The sequence below is a fragment of the Vipera ursinii genome (assembly GCF_947247035.1).
Source record: "Vipera ursinii genome assembly, chromosome: 1".
NCBI lineage: Eukaryota > Metazoa > Chordata > Lepidosauria > Squamata > Viperidae > Vipera > Vipera ursinii.
The window spans coordinates 119368499-119390431 of record NC_139512.1 but is presented as its reverse complement, the minus strand read 5'-3'; the positions used below and the strand labels follow the sequence as shown (position 1 = coordinate 119390431).

General features: G+C 45.3%; 1 protein-coding gene across 6 annotated transcripts in view; it reads left to right on the top strand.

The window, feature by feature from the left end:
* ASIC4 (acid sensing ion channel subunit family member 4) overlaps positions 1-21933 on the top strand; it is a 104672-nt gene that overhangs the window by 24183 nt on the left and 58556 nt on the right. For 4 of the 6 annotated variants that reach the window (XR_014490728.1, XR_014490729.1, XM_083348564.1 and 1 more), the window contains exon 2: positions 1490-1516. The exons of the other annotated variants lie outside the window; for them this stretch is intronic. Coding sequence is in view for 2 of the 4 variants with exons in the window: in XM_083348564.1 (XP_083204690.1) it covers positions 1490-1516 (27 nt within the window). In the remaining 2 variants the exon portion in view is untranslated. The remainder of the gene's footprint in view (positions 1-1489; positions 1517-21933) is intronic. 6 annotated transcript variants of the gene reach the window in all.

The window sequence follows — 21933 nt, the reverse complement described above, 5'->3', positions numbered from 1 at the left end:
ATATTTCAGTCACCCGGCTGTTTTATGACTCATGGACTTCAACTCCCAGAATTCCTGAGTCAGCTATGCTTCAATTCTGGGAATTGAAGTCCATGAGTCATAAAAGAGCCGAGGTTGCCTACCCCAGCTCTAGACAGAATAGTCAGGGATAAAAGGTGCCATTGAGCAGGATTGCCTCACATTTGCAAAAGCCTAGATCTGCTGCAAGTTCACATTTCTTTTACTATTGCGGTCCCTCCAAAGGAAGTCCATATGGATGAACTTGTGGGATCAGAAGAAATCTGCCATTCATATTATCTATGTCCATACTCTCTCTTACAAACTTTCTCCATTATTCTCATAACTTCCTGCAATGAGATACACTCCCAGTGAGATATGCTCACAAACTTATGCACCTTATATACACTTGCCCCAGGAATCACTTAGATAAAATGTGAAGTGGTAGGGCAACGCACTGAGTATAGAGGATGGCCTTGAAGGGAAGAGAGATAATCCGTTGCCAAGACAACAATCAAATAAACAAGGCTTTAGCCCAGACCAAGAAAGTGGATTATGAAAACAACTTGGACAGTTCCCCCATCCCCCATTAACTTGAGGATAAAAAGGGGAGGAAGAGAAGCACATTCAAAATGTCAAGATTTTGTTACTATAGCTGTTCTAACAAAAGTAGCCTCCATTGCTGTGGAAGAACCAGAGAACTGTCTATAGAGGGCCAGAAAAGAACAATCAAAGTAATTGGGGCTGTAACAATTTGGCTGTGCAGAGCATTTACAATGTTTGGAGGATTTCTTTTAGCTTAGAAAAAAAGGTGCATAATACAGAACATTACAGAAATGGGCGTAATTAAGCATGGTATAGAAAAAGTGGAAAAGGACATTTTTTTATCACACAGTAGGAAACTCCAAGGCCATTTAATAGAGCCAAATAGTGGGTGATTTAATGCACAAAATGGAATGGCCATTTTTATGTAACACACAGTGAAACTTTGGAGTTTGTTATCATAACTACCAGTTCAAACAACTTCAGAGATGGTGATACATGTATTTAGGATCAGGTTATCAGAGGCTACATTTCATGATGACTATGTATTACATTCAACATCCAAGGCAGTAACCCTCTGAATATTAGTAGGAGAATGATACCATGTTCGTTTCCTGCATGTAGCTTCCCACACAGAATGGTCATAGGATGTTGGATTTGGTCTCATTGCATGAAGACTGAAGATGCCCACTACAAATCTTACCAAAGGCAAAAGGGATATACATCAGGGAGCAGTGCTCTCAAAATTGTTCCTCTAACAAAGGTATATTGTGTTTTCCCTGGAGACTGAGGCCTCCACACAGTATACTAACAGGTTTTTAGTACATCAATAAAAAATGAATGTTTGCACTATCAATTTCAGTTATGAGGCTGTTTATTCACACATCTTTGATTTTACACATAACTGTACCAATGAAATGCAGAGCAAGCAATTTCTTTTCTTTTTCAGGTATATGCTTCCTGTATTTGTGTACAGGTAGGTGTATTGCAACCAGTTTTGGTCTCCACACTATAGAAAAGATGAAGGGACGGTTGCAGGAACTGGGCGTGGCTAGTCTAGTGAAGAGAAGGACCAGGGGAGACCTGATAGCAGTGTTCCAATATCTGAGGGGCTGTCACAGAGAGGAGGGGGGGGTCAACCTATTTTCCAAAGCACCTGAAGGCCAGACAAGGCATAACAGATGGAAACTGATCAAGGAGAGATTCAACCTGGAAATAAGAAGAAATTTTCTGACAGTGAGAACAATCAACCAACAGAACAGTTTGCCTTCAGATGCTGTGGGAGCTTCATCACTGGAAGCTTTCAGGAAGAGACTGGACTGCCATCTGTCGGAAATGGTGTAGGTAGGGTCTCCTGCTTGGGCGGGAGGCTGGACTAGATGACCTACAAGGTCCATTCCAATTCTATTATTCTAATTCTAAATTCTATCTAACTAAACCCAGCAGACTCTTCCATTCATCTCAGATGGTTCACATCTGATTTTCTAAGTCAAATTGGAAGAACTGGCCTGAAATAAATGTGTATATGCATGTCTCTTAGGTGGATGCTTTTGCAGAAGCAGCTTGGACTATTATCAGTTTGAAGTTAATTAAGGCCATGTCAGATGATAACAGAAGAGGATGTTGGCAAAGGGAATAGGTGGAACAGGGATGGCAAGTGGGGGAACTCTGGCCTGGGGATGAGGTAGCAATGCTCAGCTGAAGTCTGTAAAGCCACATGCTTGCAAGACTGGGAGTGCCAAAAATACCACAGTGATCAAGGGTCTTGCAGACCGCAGAGCTAGTACTTGCTGTTGTCAGGGCTAGGGTAAAATAAAGTATATATCACTGAAGGGGCAAAGTCTAACATGAGATTATTGAATTATAATGAGAAAGAGGAAACCAAAATCTTTATTCCTCTCTTCTATACATTTCTGCCATGAAATGCAAATTTATCAGCAATCTTGCTCATATTTCAAGCTTGGATACAGCTAGTGAGCCCCACATAGATAGTGGGAAGATTAAAACCAAACGCTTCAATCGCTTTGCTCTTACCCAAGTGCTAAGGTTTTGGGTTGTTTTTGGTCTTGTCTCAGAAACTGATCCTTCTGACCTAAATGGTCCTTTATGGCTTTCTGTGCCACCTATACTAAGGTGTCACCCAGGGTCATTCTCAATACTCTAGGTCTCCATTTTAGCTGCTGTGACTACATTTTTCATTGTTACATCAACTCTGTACTTTTATAAATAAGTTCTCATCCTTCTTCCAATCACTTGCTCTTTTTCATATACTGACATTTCCACCGTCCACTTAGTTTAACTAATCAGTCAACATGGCTTTATCCCTGGATCCTTTCTTGTATGCCCCATATTTGCTCTGTAGGAAACAATATATTGCAAAATATGGACTTTTTTTCAACAAAAACTCTTTCAGGTTTGTTAATTTGATGATAATGATGGTGATGAAGGAAGAAGAAGAAGAAGAAGAAGAAGAAGAAGAAGAAGAAGAAGAAGAAGAAGAAGAAGAAGAAGAAGAAGAAGAAGAAGAAGAAGCAGCTAGAAGGGACCTTGGAGGTCATCTAGTCCAACCCCCTGCTCAGGCAGGAAATCCTATACCATTTCAGACAAAAGATAAGCACTATCTTTAGTCTTCTGTCTTTTCATTATGACCCCTTCATCTAGCATTGTGGTCCCCAAACTATTAACCCTTCTTACTGCTCTGATCAAGTGATGCTCTTCCTCAAATTCTTATACCGGTAGTTGCATTTTGTCCACTCCTGAGTCCATTTCCCTTAACCTCAATGGCCTCCATAGCTTTGTCATCTTCGCCATGTATCCTTAAGTTTCAGTAAATTCTAATTTTCACCTTTGACCCAATGCTCCACCATTCTTCTCCACCTCTATGCATTCACAGTTACCCTTGTATAGGATTAGTACTGGCTTCCTGAATATAAAGTAAATCATTTCCATCACCATCACAAAAAAGAAGGCAGGTCTGCTGTAAGTTGTAATCTTGAAAAAATGATAGTGGGAAATGGATTGATTCCCACTTGGCATCAGCCTCCTCCTACAAAGTAAACTATGTTAGATCAGGCAAAAATATATCAGTTGTCCCATTTTAAACAAATCTAAATGCTTAGGGTTTAATAAATTGCTGAATAATGGACTTGATGTTAATACATACAGTAGAACGGTTGTTCAACAAATAATTAAATATAGACTTTGAACAGTCTCACTTACCCCCAAATGTTTTGATTATTAATATGGATTTTTCAGCAGGAAAACATAGTAGATAATGTGTGTATTAATTAACCCAATATATCAGGAAAATACTAAGGAAGCAATATAGCTTGATTTTAACAAGACTTTTGATAAAATCTTCCTATTTAGAAAGGTGTTGAATGGCAGGTTAGACGATGCTAATATTAAGTCAATATGAACCTATGAATGTAGCACGACTAAAAAATGCTGATCAACAGTTTTATGTCATTGTTGGACAGAGGTGACAAGTGGACGATCACAGGATTCTATCTTGACCCAAATGGTTTTCAATATCTTTATAAATGACATGAAGAAATTAAATATTTTCATTAAATCTGCAGATGACACCAAACTAGATAAGACAACTTAATGATAGGAGTCAAAATGAACTTAACATAATGACAACTGGACTAAATTCATTAAATGAATTTAATCAGGGGAAATATAAAGGTTGCATTTATATAGGATGGGCAATTTGAAATAAATGGGGAAAAACCTGTGGGTTTTAATAGACAATAAACTAAACATAAATCAGATAAGTGATGCAGCAGCTAAATACAATTCAAGAATTTACCAGCAGAAGTAAAATATCCATATCACAAGAAGTAACAGTATAATTCAGTTGTGCTGGTGCAAGGGCCAACTTAGATTTGGCCATCACAATTTAAGGATACTGGCAACTAGAATGTATACAAAAGGTGACAATGAAGACACAAGAGTCAAGCTGTGTAGGAGAGAGTTGAAAGAGTTAGATACAGTATAATTAGCCTAGATAGCAAAGGAATTGTGCTTTTTTACTTCTGGCAGATTTCTAAGCCAGGGAATGGTGAATATCCATTATAGCCGTGTGTTCTTTGGTGGAGACTAAAGGTTCTACTGCCCCAGACCTTTTAGTATAAAGCCCTCCATTTTCATTCTCTCAATTTCTTGTGCAAGCAGTTGTTATGTCAGAGGTGGCCATCAAATAGATTCCTGGCACTCAACAATGCTTGGCAAATATTAGCCCAAGAGAGATTATTCCTGAACAAAGTTTGCTGATGGGAATCTCAGCATGGGTGACCTCCTCCGGCTCTGTAGAGTAATTCTGCCTACTCTCCTACCTCCATTTGCTAAATAGCAATAAGATGAGTACTGTTTGTGTGTCTGTGTTTTCCCCTAATGGGGTGCAGACAAATTATTTGGTTATGTACTAATGCATAAATATCTCCTTTTACATCTGTGGATTCTATTCACGGCTTCAAATATTCATGGTTGGAAACCATGAATTAACTTCAGAAATCAAACTGATCAACTGAAGCATTCAAATGACTAATAAAGGGCTTCTTTTGTTGTAATTCTTGGTCCAAAAACGGAATTGCATCTGAGCATGACAGGCTTTTTAAATGGGGACATTTGGTATGATAGGGGTTCATCTCTACGTAGGATGGACATTATCTTTGTGGATTGTACGGTGTCCATATTTTTTGTTTCTTGATGAATGGTTTGTAGCTTTGCTGAGCAAAGGGAGAGGAATATATAGATTTGATTGGTGCTTAGAGGAGTGCCAGAGACAGGCCCCTTATAAGCCTCTCTTGACTTTCTTAAAGTGCAGCTTACAGTGAAAGAATAAATATTTATATTATAACCACAGAGATGGAGGGGGAGGGGCAGAAGACAAAACCAAGGAAAGATTCTGAATAGGTGAATTCAGGGTTGTATGCATAAGGCAGAGGAGCTTTACAATGCAAAGAATAGGAAGGGAGACGTTTTTTCTTGGTGCCATTTGTCGCCTCCCCATCACTTACTGTGTTGCCAGGGTCTTTGCATGTCTTTTAAGGATGGCAGATCCATTTTTCAAACATTACTGTATTTTTCAATATAATAAGTAAATTGTCAAAAATGACATAACAGTTTCAGTATTTTGGATTTGTATAAGCTGGGACACTTTCCAGGAGATGCTGAAGCTGGGACTTTGCACCAAACTTTCAAGAGAGGAATTTTGTATGTTTGGATTAGTCATGGAACACATACAAAACAATTCAGTGCTGAAAAAGTTATTTGAAGTTCTTATAGAGGGAAGCTTCACGGCATTGGTATTGATAAAATTGCTACCCTTTCTGGGAGCCAGGTTTGGATGAGAGATGAACACGGATGGTTAGGGGCTAAATTAGCAGATCCTTAGAATCTTTTCCATGTACAGTATACTGTTGTAAGCTGCCCAGAGTTGCTTGACAGTGAGATGGGTGGCTTATAAATTTAATAAATAAATAAACATTCCCTTCCTTCCCTTCCTACTTTCTACTGTAAGCTTCATTTTCTTGAAGAAAAGTTCAGGGCTGTTGCTTGAGATGCCAACTTCCCCAGAGCTTGCCCATGGCTGGCTTGTCAGTGGCATTCAGTGGGAGGCAGCAGATCTTGGAAAGCCAGATCCTATCATGTCTGTTGCATTGATTTAAGCACTGCTGAAAGGGTTTTAATCAGCTGTTAGCTGCCTGCTTAAGCATCAACAACAAACCCATCAGCCAAGAGAACCACAAAGGGCCAGGGCCAGGATTGGAGTTATCCCAACTCGTTAAAGATGCAAATTGGCAATCAAAGATCAAAGCGGCGAAGTTGGCACAATCTTTCTTAAAAGGGTTCCATTATTAATGAGTTGAGCTTGAAGCTCAACCTACTTCACTTTGCAGCTCCTGATGAGGCTGCCAGATTGTGTCCTCCCATCACTACCCCTCCTTTCCTTCCTTCATCTGCAGGATGGAAGAAGGAGGAGAGGCAAAGGAGTGGAAAGGTCTTATTCTGTTTGTTTTTCTCCAGCTTCTAATGTGTTGGAATCAGATTTTGCTTGACAAAAAGGGGGCAAACCTCAAAACTGAAATTGCAGAGAAAGGAGGGAAGGATGGAGAAGATTCCTGTAAAATCGAATATGATGCCTTTCAACTCTAAAATAAGGAGACTCTGCTTGAGGTTGAACACAGAGCTGTCGCCAACATGGTTCTCTGGAACTTAGTTGTGGCTAATGCTATCAGGATTGTTATCCAAAGCAGTCATCAGTGATGCAGGCAATGTATTGAAAGAATGGTAACGCTATCACATCTGGAGAGTACCTGGTTAGGAAAGGCTGCCTTAAGAGAACATAATCAGAGTTATCATACTTAACCTTTAGACATTGCCATGGAAGTTCCACCTCCTTCGGGGTCTGTATCTGAGTTAACTGAAAATCCTAAACTGTAATCATGATTTATATGAGGCCATAAAACGGATAGTTAATTCTTTATTAGTTTTTCTGGCAATTTTGTTTGTATAAGCCATGATTAAACATCCGAAAGGAGAGACAACGAAAGATGCTTAGATGGGTATAAATAAAACAAAACAACAAAAGGGGTGACTACAACTTATAGAAAGCTGCAAGATTTGCATGTTATATGAGGTGTGACTGACCTTGAGTGGGTTGTTGTGCATTATAGGATTGAAAAGAGGTGGCCAATGGCTGAGAATGAAGCAGTCACCAGCACTGAGCTTTTATGTCTTATATAGTAAAATACCAATGGAGTGTGACGGCTCAATGGTTAAAGACACAGAGTTTGTCAGCTGGAGAACTGACGGCTTGTGTTGGAGACCCCAACTCTGCACAACAGGGTGAGCTCTCATTAAATTGCCCCAGCTCCTGTCCACCTAACAGTTTGAAAGCATGCAAATTCAAGTAGATTAATAGGTACCACTTTGGTGGGAAGGTAACAGCCTTCCATCCACCTTTGGTGTATAGTCATGCTAGCTACATGACCATGCAAATTGTCTTTGGACAACGCTGGTTCCCTCAGCCAAGAAACAGATGAGCACCAGGCCCTACTGTAGAGTTGGACATGACTGACAGGGAAACCTTTGCCTTTGTAAGATAATCACCATTTTTACCTGCTGCCTTCACTAGTGCTGCTTCTGGCGCTTCTTTAGCAGATTTGCAGAAGTTGGCCACAGATGGAAATGATCTCTATGGTACACACCAATTAAGAGCTATTAACACCCTTGTTGCAAGCAAGTGAATGAAAACACAGAATGTATAACTGAGAATTGGAGATGTTGAAAGAATAAGAGCTAGCTCAAACCAGGATTGTATCTGAAAGTGGAAATTAATATAAATGACTAGCATACTGGGGGAATATATTTGAGGCCACATGCACATTAGAGCACACAGGGAGATGAAAACCTGTATTATATTTTCCTTTAAGAAGAAGCAAAGTTTGGAGAGAAAGCTATTCCATTTGGTTAAGAGTGCTCTGTCTACATTGAAGAGAACTGACAGATTTGTGCAAAAGAGGATCTGAGACAAGGTGCCCTACAGCTTCTGATATAATGATTCCTCCACTCCTCTGTCTCCAAATGTATTTAGCGGCATTGACTTTCAACTCCTAGCTGATTGCCTCCTTGCTATCCTATCCCTGAGCAATTCATTGCATTGTCTGAGTGTTGGTTGTTTAAATCTATCACTGAGCGAACGCACAGGGGGGAAAAGTTGGGCAAACAGAAAACACTCATAATGCAGGGACAGGATTGCCTTACGATCACAAGGCCTGGACTTCTTGTTCTTTTTTTCGTCCGCATTATGCTATACTTATCCCACCACTTATTAGGATGGGCAACCAAGTCATAAAAAGCAAGGAAACTCTTTGCTTGAGAGGAGACTCTTACTGCTATGTGTGGAAGCAGAAGTAATGGCTTGAGGTCATTCTTCTGAGATTCTGATAACCCTATATCCTACAATTTCATGCTTGTCAGAGTGTAATGGTGCACTGGTTGGAGAACAGGTTGGTTTCCTCCTCCAGGTCATGGTGGGGCAGGAAGAGTGATGTCTATCAAACTGCAGAGAATGTGGATACCTGCACTGGTTTAGGGAGGGAGGGAGGGAGGGAGGGAGGAAGGAAGGAAGGAAGGAAGGCCTTCCTGCATGTATAATATATCCTTTATACTACCCGTTGCCTATCCCTCTCTTTATATTTTATTGGGATTTTATATACTGCTCAAAAAAATAAAGGGAACAGAAAATAAGACATCCTACTATTAAATACAGTACATTGTGTTGTTTAAGTGTTCCCTTTATTTTTGAGCAGTTTATTTTATGTACATGTTTTGAAAGATATGTATGCATAAATGGAAACCCTATCCAATGGCTAGGTCCACAGAAAGCCTATTTATCTCTACATGTCACATGCACACATATTAATGCCATAATAGGTGTCACAACCCTGGGAAGTTTATTTCCTGTTCATATGCAGGGCACAACTGACCTGTTTTGATAGAAGCCTTGATGTCCACTGAATTGCGCTGGGTAGCCCCCCGTTTTTTATCCCGCCTGCTAAATTGCCTTTCAGGACTGCCTTTGCTGCTAACCAGGCATGGAAATTCTGGAACCATCATGGGAGAGAGCTGGTGTGACAATAAATCTTATCAGCAGAAGCACATCCTCTCTTGGAGAGATAGGGCCTGCTCCACGTGCCCTGGAACACAAGTCTGGCATCTGCACAATGTCACCGTGAAGGATTTTGTAGATAACACACTCGGGCTGGGTAGGAGATGGATCCTCTACCAGTGCTCAGAAGCGTGACAGGGGAGGAGGCCTTTTGTCTAGGTCTTTCCTCTTCCATAAAACCACTTTTTCTATGATGAAGCTCAGCTATTAGTGGGAGGGGGAGCAGAAAATTAGTTTAGGAGAACCACAAAGAAACACAAAAGACCGAGCTAAGCCTTGCCTCCATAGCACAAAGGCTTGGCTCCAAATGCATAAGCAATGAGGTTGTTAGAGGTGACTTGGCTCTCACAATGCCTGGCTCTCTCACAAAGAATGGTAGCAAGGAACAAGTGTTTTGAGGCGATGCTAGCCAGTTCCCTGGGTTTCTGAAAAGCGACTTTCCGGCCTTCAAAGTTGCGAAAGGAGGTTGACGTAAAGAAGCGCGCCTCCCGGGGGGGGAAGCCGTAAATTCGATCAACGTTCACGTGAACCGCCCGCGGCTGTTAAGAAAGTGCAGGGTGAACCGGTGTCGGGGGGGGGGGGTCCCTCTTCTTCATCCTCCTCAATAGGCGTGAAGAGCGGGCTTTTTTCTTTCCGCAGGGAACGAGAGCAACCCTCGGTCCCCGCGCTCAGATATCAACACGCGTCAGTCTTACAGTTCGGCGCGCGTTCGCGCCCTTGGGGAGGAGGATTCAGTGGAAGCGCAGCCCCACGTGCGCGAAGCCCGTGGCTCCGACGCTAGGAGGCAGCTCGGGGACTGGGGGGGGGGGGCTGTTCCGCGGGCCTGTGCCGGCGATAAGCGTGCCGCGCCGCCGCATTGGCCTGGCGGGCCTGGGCTGCCCAGGGCAGGTCTTAAGTCGACTTTAGTTTTTGTACACTCGCTGGCGCGCGCGCGGCCGGCACGGGCCTGGGAGCCGTAATGAGATGGAGGCAGCAGAAGGACGGCGCGATAAGGCAGCCAGCTCTGCCCCAGCAGATTAAATGCTGGGATTAAGCAGGCGGTGCCAGCGCGGCTGGCGTTTTATCTCCGCGGCGCTTTCCCCCTCTCATTCTCCCGTTTGATAGCGAACATTTCCAGAGCTGTCAAGAGAAGAAATTGCTTGTTAACCCTTTGAGAGCTCATCTTGGCCCTGGAGCTGGGGGGAAGGGGCGAACGAGGACCGGATCTTTGAGCTGTCGGAAGAGGGAATGCGGCGAGAGGCCATAGGAAGGTTCTTTGGATACTTTATAAAGCGGTCCGATGCCTTGACTAAGCCCGACTCTGAATTAGTACTCTTTGTTGAGCCGGACCTGGCTCCCCTTAAGCCAGGGGTAGGCAACCTTGGCTCTTTTATGACTTCTGGACTTCAACTCCCAGAATTCCTGAGCCAGCTGTGCTGGCTCAGGAATTCTGGGAGTTGAAGTCCAGGAGTCATAAAAGAGCCAAGGTTGCCTACCCCTGCCTTAAGCGAAACACCTTCGGGTGCCCTCCTCTGAGGGCTGAAATATCCTTTGTTAACCCCAATCATTTCCGGGCCTCCTTTTTTTGACCTCCCCTCTCGGCAAGACGTTTCGCCTGCCTTCCGATTTTCTGGAAGCAATTATGAACAGTGAGCCTATGAAATGCAAAAAGATGGAACGTTTTCATGCCTCAAACATGCATTAACAGAATTAAACGCAGTGTATCATCTTCTCTTCTTCCCAAGCCCCCACCCCAGTTGGGTTGTCTGCATAATGTCTAGACAAGTAACTATGCAACAAGCAATTTTGAGAATGTTTAAAAAGGCATCATCAGTACTAAGGACATACACATTTGGATGGAAGCTGCAGAGAGGGGACAGCATTGGTAAATGTGTGAGTCATCTTTCTCTTGCCCTCTAGATTAGGGTCTCTTGGTTGTGTCTTCAGTTCTATAAGGGAAAGTAAAGCAAAGTGATTATGTTGTTCGAATAGGAGATCTAGTTCAAGTCCTCAACCCTGGTAACTCACTGGATGAATTTGGGCCAGTTATTATCTTTCAGCTGAACCTGCTCGAGAAGGCTGTTATTAGAAAAAATAATTGGAAGAGAAAGTGTTTTGTGCATCACCTTGAATTTCTTGAAAGCTGAAGAAGAAAACAATAGCCACCTTTCTTTTTTTTTTTAAAAAAAAGAATGTTTCTCCAGCAGTTTATCCTGCATTCCTGAATTCAGAGAGGTCTGGATTCCATTTTCAAAGCTTCTCTTCCTCCTCCCCCCCCCCTGTACAGGGCTGGGGCTCTTAAAGGCAGGCAGCCCTTTTCAAGCAGAACCATCCACCCAGTTCTTGTTCTCTAATTGTGTATTCTCTTGCTCCAGATGAATTTTTTTTAACCTACTATTGCTCTTTGAAGGGTAGGATCTTTGCCTTTCTCCCTGAAGTATCTGGATCCCATTACCTGAAGGCCGGCAACTAATTGTATTTCTGCCCTGTCTCGTCTTTCCCCTTTAGGACTTTCAGGGTCCTCGTTCATTCCTAATCCTCATTTGGCTCTCCCCATGCCCCCCATAATTTTCTCCCATAAAATATGAATACAGGTGGTGGTGGTGTTTTTTTGCTGTGCTTCCCATCTTTCAGCATCCCTGGCCTAGGGGAGGCTCTTCAGACATTCTTTTGCCAAGCTGAAAGTGGGCCGTTTATCTCTGGGTTTATCCCTTCTCACTTTTCTGCCTCAGTGCTGGTTTGCGATCCATGAAAAGACTGTGCTCCTCTCTAGATGGCTCCGTTCTCTTCACAGACTGTGCCAAGGAGAGATGTTTGTCAAAGGCTTTGTTGAAAATCCCAATAAATTCTTGCTTCCCCTCTGTGCGGAAATCTTTCTCCTTGCGAAGGAGGGTTCCCCTCATTGACAAACTGAAGGTTCAGGTCCAGCTCTGATGTCTTTCCTAACCTCAATGAGGAAAGTGTCAGCACCTCCTTCTCTAATACGTTGACACATCCACATTTATTACTGTGGGGTGGGGCAGGGAAAGATGCCTCTACCTAACAGGGAAATTTTCTGGGGGGCTATAGAATTGGAGGAGGGGGTAACATTTGGTTTGCAGGAATCTCTTTGCTACCCAGGTAGGTGGTTGGTGCTCAACATTTGCCAGACCCATGAGATTCTTTGTTTTTTTTAAAAAAACAGTATTTAAATTTAAAAAAAAACACCCCAGAAAGTCATGTTACAGGCATCAAGTTCTAGGATTGCATTTGTTTACAGTAATGCTTTTGAGAGCTGTGAAGAACCTTGAGGTTCTGGGAATGTAGTATTTTGTGATTGATTAGGCCTAGGCCCAAGTGTGATCACTGTTTGTGAATAGCCACCCATAACAGCCATTTTGTTAGTGCTCCTACCACATACTCTTGAAATTCCAGATATGGCTTCTTTCCCCGGCTCTTCAAAATTGCCAGTCATTGGGCTATAACTGTATAGCAGCTTATGACAGCCCTAAATATCAAGGCCCAAATATGCCCAGAAAGAAATGACTTGCTGGGCTATTCTTTGCTATCCAGAATGACCCCTAAATTTGGCAAACATGTTATTTGTTACAGCCAAATGGATAGAAAAAAACCCAAATGATCTATTATTTGCATCATTCATTTTGAGATTTATTATATGATTACTAGTAACCAGGCTGTTTTATAAATCACTTTAAACAGAAAAATTAGACACCTCCAGTATTCTGAAATGCAGAGGTTTTGTCTTTAGGGTGGCTTGCATTCATTCATTCATTCATTCATTCATTCATTTATTTATTTATTTCCATGCAAATGCAAGAATGAAGAACTGGACCGCATCTGAGTTTCTCTAGCAGATAAAATAATAAGGAAAGCAGTTTCGGGGGGGGGGAGGCAGTTTTATACTGCCTTTTTTCCTGAAACTGCTTTCTCTATTATTTTCCTATTATACTGCGTAAAAACAAGGTAAGATGCCAATCGTGGAATCTTTTTCTTTTTGCCTTTCCCACTCAGCACAGCCAAATACATGGAGTTAATTCCTCAAAGCATAGATGTGAGGAATCTCCTATGGCAGGACCAAGCGCTTTCTGACTTGGAAAACCTTGTCTTCTATTGCCAAGTGTGCAATAGTGTCAAATTGTACTTTCTAAGACTATAAACCTTCTGTCTGTGTTTCAGACACTCTTTTGTCTTTGCGAGTCATGTTTCATCAGAGTTGCACAGCCCAAAACAAGTTGAGCCCCAACTCAATTTAAACCTTGCTTCTGAATGTTCCAAATCCCAAAAGCTGCTGCTCTTTCTTTTGCCAATAAAGTATCTTTGAATCAAATTAAATTAATTGTGTGAAACTCAGCAGGGTGGCTAGGGAGGATTAATTAATGTTGCATCAACGAAGTGCAAATTTCTTGGGATTAAGAGACAATTGCCCCAGGCTTGTATTCGTGGCTAAGCATTGGTCCTGTAGCTCAGGAGTAAATGTTAGTTAAAAACTGTTAATAAGCCATAAAAGAAATTTCAAGCAAAAATTCTGTAAAATGTTGTCATTTGTAATCAGGATAAAAGATCTAGTGAGGCAAGTCCAGTCAATTCACCCAACTTCAAACTCCCCATCCATAGAAGGAGATTTCTTGAGAATTCTATGCTGGAAAAGGACTGAAAAAGGACTTCTGATGAGAAAGAGGAAGAAAACCCACTTAAGTGTGTCTCTAGATCAGGGGTGTCAAACTCAATTTCATTGAGGGCCACATCAGCATTGCGGTTGCCCTCAGGGGGCTGGGTGGGCGTGGCCAGGGTGGGCGTGGCCTGCTGGGTAGGCGTGGCTAGAGTGCGTATGGCCTACTGGGTGGGCGTGGCCAGCTCTACATCGTTCGCATCAAGGGTGCCTATGGGGGCCCGGGCAGGAGTGAGACAGATCTGAGGGTCTCTGGCAGGAGGAGGGTCTCTGGGCCAGGGCCAAGGCAGTGGGGGCCGTTCCCTCACTGTTTCCAGGATGGCTTGGTGGGCCACATGAAACCACTTTGCGGGCCGCATCCAGCCCCCGGGCCTTGTGTTTGACATGTCTGCTCTAGATGAATGGGTTGCACAATAGGGAAAGGCTGCTGGCTGATGCTAAAGGATTGCCTGTAGTTTTGGTGGATCTAGTATTCAGATCTGTGCCAAACCCACTTCCCCCTCCCATTCAGGTAAATGAGCAGGCCCTGAAGAGGTGAGATTCAAGTCAGAGCCATTTTCTCATTTTCTCTTAGCCATTATTGCTGCATGATTTCAGTCATTACTTCTACAGTTTTAGCTCCATTGCACCTTCTCATTCACTCCCAACTTTTCCATACCATCTCAATCTGTTCCTTCCACACTTCATGCACTAAAGGTTTCCCTAACTGCAGGACTTTCTGGCTCATGAATCTCAATGGAGAGTCTCCTGGTGGCAGATGATGAAAATGAACAGGTTCTCACTTCCCAACTTTATCAATGAATGTGTTGAGGAAGAGGAACATTTCCTAGATCATGGGAGATTTGATTCATCCATCTGCTAGTAATGGATATTGGGATAATGTAAGGTAAGCATTTGAGTTGTGAATAGACTAAAGGAGCCCTAACAGGGTTGGGGATACAGTATGTAGTTCCAGAGAGGTGGGGCAATAGTCTCATAATCTCATAGTGGCAGATGACACTAATCCTTAAAGATTGGGACCTAGAGCAAGTTTTCAGTTCCTGGTGTTATCTGATGGACAGATTCACTTGGTGTAATTCACTTGGTCTCACAGGTAGCCAGGTCCTGAGCTATGTTGTGCTTGCTGAATTGTACCCGGAAAGAGGTATCCCTTGCACATATCAAGTTGCACCCACAGATGTTTGAACCACTGCACACAAACTATTGTTTTGAAATCCAGCTTAACCTATACCTATCCTTGGAATTTTGGAACTAAACAGTGCTCCTCAATATGCACTGGGCATAAAGGAGATAGAAAGAAGCCTGTTCCCACCAACTTTCCCATCCCACCTTCTGTTCCCAATTAGGTGCTCAGGTGCTTTTATCTATTTTGGATTTTTCAAGGGTGTAGCACTGTCCTAGATTAAGCAACAGGAAGCATACCAAGCAAAAGCTTGTCGTAAAGGCCGGAGGACTGGAAGGAAAGGAGTGAAGATTAGGTGTCGCCAAGATGCAGCTACTGGTCAAACAGATTTGGAGGTCTACAACTTAAAGGCAGAGGCGGGAGCTGTGGAGATTCCAGCTGTGAATCCAAAGCTGGCTGTTTAGTCTGACAACTGATTAGAAGCAGCAGGAGCCCATGGCTGGGTTCATATTGTGCCCTGGGTGTAAGATGCATGCAGCATAAGGTTGCAAGATAAAAATCAAGTTATCTGGGACAGAGTTTAAGACAAGGGAGGAAACTAATATGGTGGGGAGGGAAGTGAGAGGAGGCCAATGAGAGAGAGGGAGTGGGTAAGAAGCAAAATCCTATCCCACTGGGTTAGAAAATTGCTGCAAAATCAAGCTTGAAATGAACTGAAATTGCTCAATCCAAACGGATCTAATATCCTAAGCCAACAGCGGTGGAATGCTGGTTTCTAAAGCTGTGCTTCCCTCACAGAACAAACAAGTGGAGGATGTCAGGCTGAATGATTGAACTGGGGGGTGGAGTTACATTTGGGGGTAAAGAGGGTTTTAAGGGATGAAATTATACTGTGAAGACCATTGGACTTTGTTATGGTATGGGACGAAAGAGCATTTAGCTGCCGCCTTTGACCCTTTGGCAGAGAGAGGGAGAGAGACCGATTTGGCCCTCGGGAAAACTGTCAAACTTAGGAAACCTCTCTCTGTTGGACACTCTGTCCAGGCCGTGTTCCTAGTCTGACTTTCCCACTTATGAAGTGGCAGCTTCTGCTCCTGTCCCCATCTCTCTAGGCCATCTCCCTTGGCAACGGGCACTTGTGTGACTCTGGCTCAGCACTCTCACTTAACAAGCACTGCCTCTAATTTCCATAGTTATTTTAATGGATACTGTGTGTGCTTTCTCCATAGCCCCTAATCTGTGTGCCACACGTTCCATGCACTAAGAGGGCCTGATAGGCACTGGGATAGCCAGGTAGACCTGGCCCAGGTATTCTCACAGCAGTTTGTAATGAGTCTTATTGGGGCCATGTGGTTTGCTGGTAGCCAGAGGCGATGAAAGGAGGAGAAACATGGTGGAAAATGACCCATAAGGCTGGGAGATCAAACAATGAGGGCTAGTAGAATGTGTGGCAGTTGAAATGCTGGCACAAGGACAACTTTCTTTCTGCAGTAAGAAAAACCTTTCTTGTATTCATGGATTAAAACAAGTACAATCCTGGATGTAACCAGTTCCTAGGCAAAATGTGAATAACCACTTATGGTTGGGGCTATCTGTGAAAATAATGGCATTAAATTGTTTCTAGACAAGCCAGTGTTTGTGCCAAAGCCGCAAGGGACTCACATACGAGAAATATGGCTTTGTGTGTCATCTACTTTCCCTTCCCCTCCCCTCCCTCATGTTGTAAACGGGTGGCACTGCATCAATTCCATCATGTACTCAGATTCATGGACACATGCATCCTACTAAATGTTTAAGTGCTGTGGTATGAGCTAATGCCACAGCTATGTACACCAGCCTTTCAGCTAGTCTGATTCATGGAGATGGCTTATAAATGCCTATAGATTAATTGTACCTCAACAATATACCTCACAGGATAACCCTGAGGGAATTATGTGTAGGAAATGCTGGATCCTTAGCACGGCTTATTCCCCAGCTGCTCACTCTGTCCCACATTCCTTAGCTATGTTGGTCATAGCAGAGTACAGCAATTTCTGCTGAGCCCCATAAATGTGTTCTCCATAATATCCAGTATTGGCATCCTTCTGTCATAGAGAAATCTTTGCTGAAAGAGAAAATTAAAGCTTCACATGTTGCATGAAAGTCCTCCATTTATTATTGAGCAGGGGTAGAAGGTGGCTCTTAGGGTTCTGGCATCGGCCATTTCTCTATGGTGTAGATTGGCAGCCCCAACTCACCATCTTTCATGTCAGGAGTCATTCTTGGTCCCAGAAAATGCAAAAGGACCCTCAAAGCCAGATGCCCTTTCCAGTCCACCATGTGGTTTTTCTCTTTATGTTCTAACCAGAGACTTGCAAGGTCCATGCCAGCATGGAGCCAAATGAAGACATTCCTGAGTTGGTGGTATATACTGGTTTAGGTTTAATAAGCTCAACAAACTGAAAGTAATGCAGCCCACTTGGAGGCTGAAGCTGTATGATCTATAAGCAAGGAAACAACATGAGTAGAGAGAAATGAACATCCAGGCTGTTCACTTGCCTTTCCGTGCATATATTTACTTAAAATGTGCAATTGTTTAAAATAGTCATCAGTTCCTATTTAGCTAGCATATTAGTTACGTTTGTAAGGTGTGTGTGTGTGTGTGTGTGTGTGTACTATATGTATGTATATATGTATATATACCTACCTCAGATCTAAGGCTTTTTGGATGCCAGGTATATGGATGCAGTCTCTTCAATGGGACACGTTCAGTCTGCTAGGTGGGGATGAAGCAGACATAAGACTATGTGTGCCATATTTCATGGAGTGAAGATGAGAATGCCAACAGACCTGGGAGAGTTGTGGATGGGCAGCATATAAATGAAATAAACAAAATACCTCTGGGAACAAAGGTGCCCACTTTATCAGTAATGCTGAACTTGAGTAATTTGAATAATTCCCCAAAAAGGCATGGAAATTGCAGTCTTGATCTGAAGCTTTCCAGGAAATGCTGATTCTTCTCAGGCAGAATAACATAGCAATTAGAATTAGAGTTTCTGATTATTAAGCTAAATATTCTCTGTCCCAGAGAAGTGTGCGCAAGATCTGTTTTCCTCTGCTTCTCTCAGTACAACTGCCACAAGGGCCAGTTTTTCCCAGCAGAATGCCGTTCTTTCTCATCTTCTGGCATACATAATGATTCACAGACTAAGGTTTGCATTTCCAGTTGAGGTTGAAGATGTTATGTATGCAGGCACCTGCATAGCAACAGCCACCAGGGGGCGTTGGCCAGAACGGTTTTGGCGGGAAACCCAGTTTCGGCGGGAAACCTAGGGCCAACCCCATTGGCTGTCCGCTTACCTGGCTAGGTATTTAAGGAGGCCAGGTAACCCTCATCCCTCAGTTCGCTATCCCCCTTCCAATAAAGAGCTGAACTCACACTCCGGCTGGTGTCTTTTCCTTGCGTCGGACCCACTACACAATAGTGGCGATGAGGATGGGATTGCTGCCGACAAGGAGCCGACAAGGAGCTGAAGTCACCGGGGGAGTGCTCCGCAAGCTGAAGGGAAAGGCATTTTCCTTCCTTCTCCCCCCCCCCAAACGACTGCCAGCCGACCGGACCACTCCGGTCCCCGCATCCGCAACTGAGACCGCACACCGCGACCGAGACTGCACCAGCACGGCGATGGCAAGAGCAGGACAACCCCGCGAATTCGACACCCGCCACCCCAAGACATGGGCCTGTTACCTGGCTCACGCCGAACTGTACATGCGGTTCAATCAGATCTCGGAGGACGGTGTGAAGGCAGCCGCCCTGCTCTGCATCGGGGGACCAGCGCTCCTGGAGATTGCCGCGAACCTGTTCGCCCAGGAGGCCATCAACACCGTCGCGTACCGGGACCTCGAGTCTATGCCCATTGAGTCTATGCCCATTTCAAGCCCTGGCGCTCCAAAGTGGCCGCACGGTCACAATTCAAGAAAAGGGACCAGCGCCCCGACGAGACCAGTGCCGAGTTCCTCGCCACCCTACGAGAAGCTGCCGTCGCCTGCAAGTTTTCGAACTTGGAGGAGCGGCTACGGGACCGGCTGATTTGTGGCCTGCGAGACAGGCAGCTGCAAGAGCGCCTGTTCGAGAGGGAGGAGGTTTCGCTCCAAGAAGCCGAGGATGCCATCCTGGCCCACGAAGCAGCCTGTGGGGCCGTCCAAGCAGTCCAGGAAACCCGGACCGGCAGCCAGGCGACCGGTGTCCACCGGCAGATTGTTGCCGCTGAAGACAACCAGAGCATCGACCTCCTCCAGCGGAAGTCGACCCCAGACCAGCGAGCCAGACGCCCAGACAAGCCCAGGCCTCCCAGCAATGCCGCCAACCCTCAGAAGTGTGCAGGGTGCAAGTTCCGGTCAGCCACATGTCAGGCCTGCAAGAAAACAGGCCACATAGCCGCGGTCTGTCGTAGCCACCGCCCCCGAGAGGAGATCCACGAGCTGCAACCGGAGGAATCGCCGTTCAAAGGTACTGGGGCCCCAACCAAAACGCGAATTGGCTATGTTGAGAGCCGGCTGGCCATTAACCACATGGGTAGCCGCTGGCTGCTCAAACCCAAAATTAGACTAACAATCCACTTGCAAGGCGTCCCTTGCAGCATGGAGCTTGACTCCGGATCAGCAGTCTCGATCATTTCGGAAGAGACCCTTAACTACATACATAGCCGGAGCAAGCAGCGGATTAAATTACGGCCTACAAATTTAACCCTAACCGATTTCCAGAATTCACCGGTCAAGGTAAAGGGGGAGGCTACCGTCTCGGTGGGGTTTAAGGGTCACGAAGAGCACCTGGCGGTTGTAGTGGTAGAGGGCCGGAGAGCCAGTCTGGTCGGCCTAGACTGGTTCGAGCCCCTGGGAATCACAGTCACCGGGATCCACCGGATCCAGGGGGACTCCATCGAGGCCGTCTGCAAGGAGTTCGCAGACGTCTTCGACGGGTTGCTGGGCAGGTACACAGGGCCCCCCATATCGTTCAAGCTTAACTCGAACGTTCCCCCCGTTAGGGTCCGGTCACGTCGAGTCCTCTTCGCGCTCAAACAAAAAATAGAGCGCAAATTAGATAAGCTGGTGGCCCAGGGAATCTTAGAGCCCGTAGATGGGGGGAGTGGGGAACCCCTATTGTTACCCCCCTTAAAGCCAACGGGGAAATAAGGATCTGCACCAACTACAAGTGCTCGGTGAACCGCGCCCTGAACCCGCACGCTTACCCGGTCCCCACGGTCAGCCACGTTCTCGCTTCCCTCCAAGGCAGTGCCATCTTTGCAAGGCTCGATCTTGCGCAGGCGTACCAGCAACTCACGGTTACTAGGGCAACAGCTGACATTCAAACCATAGTAACACACAGGGGGGCGTTCCGGGTGAATAGGCTGCAGTTTGGAGTTAGCGTTGCTCCTGGCATTTTCCAGTAAGTTATGGAGAAGACACTCAAGGGCATTCCGGGAGTCTGCCCCTACTTCGATGACATCCTGATTGCAGGAGAGTCAGCAGAGGAACTAGCAGGTAGGCTCAGGGAAGTACTGTCCAGGCTACGCACAGCTGGACTCAAACTCAAGAGGGAGAAATGCAGCATAGGTATTCCCTCCACAGAGTTCTTGGGGTTCAGAGTAGATGCCAGGGGAATCCACCCCACAGAGTCCAAGGTGAGGGCCATCAAACTAGCACCCACACCCAAGAACAAGGCAGAGCTACAGGCATTCCTGGGCCTGTTGAATTTCTACCATGCATTCCTCCCACACAAGGCAGCCATTGCAGAGCCACTCCACAGGCTGCTAGACAAGCAGGCAGCATGGGTCTGGACCGCTGCCCACGACCATAGCTTCAGGGCCTTGAAAGCACTACTGTCGGATAAGTCCACAGTAACCCATTTCATCGAGTCCAAGCCCATTTGCATTGCATGCGATGCATCCCCCTACGGTGTTAGCGCAGTACTCAGTCACCTTGAGCCCAATGGGGCACAAATTCCCATAGCCTATTATTCCAGGACGCTGTCTGGAGCAGAAAGAAACTACGCCCAAATCGACAGGGAAGCCCTGGCAATCGTGGCAGGAATCAAAAAATTCCATGATTATCTGTATGGCAGGGAGTTCACTATCTTCACGGACCACAAACCACTCCTGGGCCTGTTCACAACGGACAGGCAGACTCCACAAATCCTGTCCCCCAGAATGCTCCGGTGGTCCATCTTCCTTGCAGCCTACAATTGCAAGCTGGTGCATAAGCCAGGGAAGGAGATAGGCCACGCAGATGGTCTAAGTAGGCTGCCCATAGACACCCCTGATCCAGACCCGGCCCCAGCCACACAGATCCTAGCGCTGCAGGAGCTACTAGAGTGCCCAGTTCATGCCAAGGGCATTGCCAGCCACACAGCCACAGACAACATCATGAGCAGGGTACACTCCTGGGTTTGCACAGGGTAGCAGGACAAGTCCCCGGGGCCTGAGTTCCAGGCCTATTTCACCAGGCGCAACGAGATCTCCACACACAGGGGCTGCCTCCTCTGGGGAAGCAGGGTCATCATTCCCACCGCAGTATGGGGCAGGGTATTGGACTCCTTACACGAGGGACACCCGGGGGTGGTTAGGATGAAGGCTCTGGCCAGAAGCTACCTCTGGTGGCCAGGGTTGGACAAGGACATTGAGGAATGGGTCAAGGCCTGCTACACGTGCCAGAGATCCAGGCCAGAAATGCCACACGCACCCGTGCACAAGTGGGAGGCCACACACACACCCTGGTCCCGCATCCACATTGACTATGCAGGGCCATTCCAGGGCCAACTATTCTTAGTAGTGGTGGACAGCCACTCCAAGTGGTTGGAGGTAGTCCCAGTGCCCAACGTGACCTTGGGGAGGACAATCCAGGTGCTCAGAGCTCTCTTTGCCACACAGGGCCTCCCCGACGTAATTGTGTCTGACAATGGGCCTC